At 39.8% G+C, this 5,123-nt stretch overlaps 1 protein-coding gene across 1 annotated transcript; it reads right to left on the minus strand.

Annotated features, from left to right (window-relative positions):
• Positions 1-3,036: 3,036 nt before the first annotated feature.
• Positions 3,037-4,478, minus strand: LOC116703086 (ras-related protein Rap-2a-like). The gene has a single exon (XM_032537677.1). The coding sequence runs from the start codon at positions 4,461-4,463 to the stop codon at positions 3,567-3,569; it is 897 nt and encodes a 298-aa protein (XP_032393568.1). The 5' UTR covers positions 4,464-4,478; the 3' UTR covers positions 3,037-3,566.
• Positions 4,479-5,123: the final 645 nt, after the last annotated feature.

Here is a 5,123-nt window from a genome sequence, read left to right on the forward strand (position 1 = left end):
GTCATTGTGTTTAAAAATAAAACGGTTGCCTCTGGCTGTGCCTTGTCTCTACCAAATAAGGAACCGTATTGTGGTGCTTTGGTGAATTACCTTATGAGTACAAGACTTAGACAGTTTGTTACTTTATTCTTGTAAAGTCAAATTATATTAGGCTTTAGTTTGGAATAGAGATCTTTTTCTTCTAAGTGTATTCTAAACCACAATTCTCTGTAAAGATAGTTTGCATTAACATAAGAGAAATCAACGTACATTTTAAATCTTTACACGCCAAGTTGATATGATGAACTGTACTGTAATATCTCATTACTTTCAAATATTTATTATGATAAGTATATTTAGGATTGCAGAAAGTTTCATACTTTCAATGTTCCTTTTCAGTGTAGAAAAGTTAGCTACTCTGTTTCATTATAGCCGTTGGTTAAGAGACAGTAAAGCAGCTCGAGGTCCGGTCATTTCTTGATCTTTTCCTTTCCATGTTGGCCGCTCTGAATCAAATGTACATTTGCAAACCTTTTTTGGCAATCTTTACGCCGACTGATATCTACAGATATTTAATGAGCATAGCTCTAATGGTAAAGCGGAGTAAAAGGTAAAACAAAAATGAAAAAAACTGTCTTGGTGTATGAGAAGGCCTACCTTTGAACGTGCAGTAAATCTTGTAGTATATCAAAACACCTGATGATGTGACAGTCAGAGATCCTGTACTTTTTCAAAACTTCTCAGGTATCTATACAACACTAAGGAGCTTTGACCAAGTCTAGGAGCAGAGACAAACCCAGAAACACTCTTCATTTATGGAAGAAATTGAAAAAATGTGGCTTCAGTCAGTCTCTGAACTTACTTTGACTATTATTTACAGTACAGTACATGTGAGAATTATTTGAATGGTCTACATTTCCTTCCTAAAGCCTGTCTGTGTTCACTACAACCTGAATGAAAAAGGTAATTTCGCACCTGCGCTTTAAAAAGAAGGATCTGCCTCTCCACGTCTGTCCGTGTGCCGCAAAGACCAGTCTGTGGACTGGCTGAAGACAGCGAGTTTAAACGGGACATGAAGAGGAACCAGAGATCTGATAATCGCAGGTCACTTCCCTGTCTGATTCACTGGAAACAATGCACCTTGTATCTGAAAAGTTTCGGAAAGAGGAAGCATACCTTTTTCTCTCCCTCTCTGGGACTGTGTGGCTTTTTAAACAGTCGAGAAACGTTAACAGCGGTCCAACATCACTAATCTCATAAATCATATTTTTGGGAAATTTCTAGAAAACTAACAGACCCAACAGTCGTGTGTGTTGAGTGAGCGTGTTCAATTAGTGAGGTGATTGATTCTGTGAAGAAACAGGTGGCCTACTGTATATTTAAGGGGAAAATGGGTCGTTCCAGACATTGCTCTGAGGAACAGCAGACTTGGAATAAAAATTGATTTGAGAGGGGGAAACATATAAAGAAGTGCAGAAAATGATAGGCCGCTCAGCCAAAAGGATTTCAAATGCCTTGAAATGGCATCCAAAGCCTGAACGACGTTAGAAAAACACAGTCAACCTCCATTCAAATGGATCGAAGAACAGCCAAAATGGCAAAGCAGAGCATTGATCCAAAGTAAAGCAAACCCTTGAGACATTTAACAGTTTACACAGTAAATGTTTGAGTTTGTAAAGAAAAATGCAAATATTGTTATTTTTTGGAACAGCTTAATATTCTTTTTTCTTTACTTTCTGTAAAGGTAGAACACAAACTTGATCAATTTTAGTCATGTTTGGATTTGGAATTGGATGTGCAGTGTTCCCAATGCATTGATATTATGGAATGAAAAGCTATTTTAAAGATTTTGAGCAGTATTCACTTTTTTTTAAAACACACTGCTATTATTCTGAACACAACTGTGTGAAGTGCTCTTAGAGAACATCGCATGTCAATAACACATTAATATAAAGTATACATGCATGTGCTTTTTCAGTAGCCAATCGTACTGTCAGATACTGCAGTTGCATAACCTGTGTTATTTATTTTTTTACTTTATAAAGTTATTTTAATATACTGTAGCAGTCATTGGAGACGGAAGTTGACATGCATTTACAGGGTTTTTCGTTCCTTTATAATCTCATTTGACGTTGAAAAAAACCTGCTTCCTCATTGACCTACAGAGAGCATTCATCAAATTGCTGCATTGTTTCTAAGAATGACCACCAGAGGGCAATACAACACAGAACAGACAGATCATGGATTTTACTTTGTGTGTGTGTGTGTGTGTGTGTGTGTGTGTGTGTGTGTGTGTGTGTGGTGTGTGTGTGGGGTGTGTGTGGTGTGGTGGTGTGTGTGTGTTTGGTGTTGGGGTGGGGGGTGGTGTGTGTGTGTGTGTGTGTGTGTGTGTGTGTGTGTGTGTGTGTGTGTGTGTGTGTGTGTGTGTGTGCGTGTGCTAGAACAATGCAACAAATCCACATCATTTGTTTATTTACCAGAATAACCACCCAGTAAATTGCCCCTTTCCAGGGATTTTTTTTATACATGGAGTCAACACCATTTTAAATACATACACGATCAACTGATGCAGCACTTTTTCTCTCCATTTCTGGTCAGACCGGCACTGTTCTCAAGAAAAGAAGGTCTTTCAACACAATGCAACTTGGAGTAGAATTCCAGTCATTTAATATGCCACTTAACTGTTTAATACCTCCATATGCTTTGACAGAATTACTTACAATTATACAAATGACAGTAGAAAACAATTTTAAAGTCCTTATTTCTAAACTGTCCAATTCATTTTACTTTGATTGCACTTTAGTTTGGGCTGTGAAAACTTCAGTTCACTCCAATATATTCCTTAATAATTTCACAATGTCTACATGCCTTTCACACACTTCCTTTTTGTATGCTCTGTCGTGTGAAGGGAGTCCTATCAAAAAAAAAAAAAGACAAAATAACCTCCAAAATAATGCAACTTAACGTGTAGACTGGATGAGATAAGCGTCAATGTGACTGGAAGTTTTATTTATCTTGAAATTAACACTGAATAAGAATATCAAAAACAAGGCAAACTTCCATTAAAAAAGAATGTATTCGTCAAACAAAAACAGAGACAAAACACCATTCAGTAAATACTTCAAAATGCCAGATTTGCAGGACAGGCTTCAAAATAATTCCCAACACGATATCTGATACGTTGCTATCAAAAATATAAGCTGTTCTCCTGTTATTCTCTTCGTGATGCTATCTCAGGTAAACACATTTTTGCATAAAACTACATTTATTGCAGTTGTTTTAACACAAGTAACACAAAAACCTAAAAAAATAAACCTCACGTACTGCATATACTTGACTGAAAATGAAGCCTATGATACTTTTTTTTTTTTTTCAACTGTTCAAACAATTGTTCAACCACATTTTTTAAGGTGGTATCTATTTTCATGGTTATATGGTCCATCCTCCTTCTTGCACCTCTGTGCCTCCATTGCTGTCGCAGGGTTAGATGCCATGCTTTCCCGCCCAACAAAGCCCTTTCAGTCTCTTTTGGCCAGTTTATTATTGGTCTCCTTAGACGTTGTTGACCTCCTAGCAGCTCCACATCACTATGAGACGAGGCAGCTCTTGGTCTTGTTCATAGGAGGTCGCTTGTTGCTCTCCTTGGGGAAGGTTTCCCGTCTCCGGCACAGCGCTGGACTGAGCCGACTGGGCAGGTTGGCCTGCTGGAGCAGCTCTCTGAAAGCCTCCAGCACGTTGACGTTGTCTTTGGCAGAGGACTCCACAAAGCTGTGGTTCCAGTCCACCTCCATCATGGACAACACATCCTTGCTGGACACCTGGCGCTCGTTTTGACGGTCTGTCTTGTTGCCTATCACCACAATAGGCGTGTACTTGTCCTCTTTGACTTCCAGGATCTCCTCTCGCAGACTCTTGACTGCCTCCAGGGATTCTGGGTCATCCACGGCGTAGACCAGGGCAAAGGCGTCGCTGCTCTGGATGGAGAGCTTCCGCATGGCAGGAAAGGAGTAGCTGCCGCTGGTGTCCATGATGCTGATGGTGACTTTGACACCCGCCACCTCGTACTCTTTCCTGTGGAGCTCCTCCACTGTCCGCCGGTGCTTGGGCTCAAAAGTGTCTTTGAGGAAGCGTTGGATGAGGGCTGTCTTCCCCACTCCTGCTGCTCCCAAAAACACCAGACGCACCTCTGTCTTCTCCTTCCCTTCAAAAGACATGATAAGTTTCTGTTGCGCTTTTTCCTCCAAAACACTGCTCGAAAGAATCTCTGCTCCTTTACCTGTGGATCCTGAAAACTGTCTTGATGTCAGTGATGGAGCTGGATGTAGTTCTGTTGAAGAGGATGATGATAGCAGATGCATGCGAGTGTGCCAGTGAAAGCTGTATTTATGCTCCCACAGCCCCAGCCCCCTTCTGCTCCTGGCCAATCTGGAGACGGCAGTGTCTCCCTCTCCCTGAGCATGCAGCAGCCAATCACAGACACTCATGGAAATAAAGAAGAGTGAGACAAAAAATGGGTAAAGGAAGTGATTTTATTTAAAAGTTCTTTGTGTGCAATGCAGAACATATTTCCAGTAGTCGGGGTTAGTTTCTGACTGCTGCTTCAAGCCTGATCAGAGATGGTCCAGTCTGAGTTCAAAACTGTCTGTGCCATAAATCAATCATCATGAATAACCCATCCCACACTTTTTTAATTGATGACGCACGTTGCTTGTAAATCACAGACTAGAGGTACAGTCGTTAAATAAATGTGCAGATGCAATGTCATTTGATCCCCGTGAGACTGTTTTGTTATGCCTCCGCACCAGAGACAGCTGTGGCCAGAGGCATTGTATTTTACTTGTTTTACGTTTTTTTTTGGCCATAAATCAAGAATACCTAAGATAATTATGAGAAGTTTAAAACAAATGTCTAATAGGATAAAATGATGCAGTGATGTTTTATGTCTAAAAGGTCAACTTCACTGTGGCATCATAATGTTCCTGCAAAAAACAATTTTACGGCCATTATTCAATGCCATAACTCATGGCTACACCTAAGTGTTCTGTCAGAATCAGCTTTATTGACTCTCTCTCTCTCTGTATATATGTATATATATAGACATATATATGTCTATATATATATATATATATATATATATATATATA

The sequence above is a fragment of the Etheostoma spectabile genome, chromosome 15 (genome assembly GCF_008692095.1).
Source record: "Etheostoma spectabile isolate EspeVRDwgs_2016 chromosome 15, UIUC_Espe_1.0, whole genome shotgun sequence".
Classification (NCBI taxonomy): domain Eukaryota; kingdom Metazoa; phylum Chordata; class Actinopteri; order Perciformes; family Percidae; genus Etheostoma; species Etheostoma spectabile.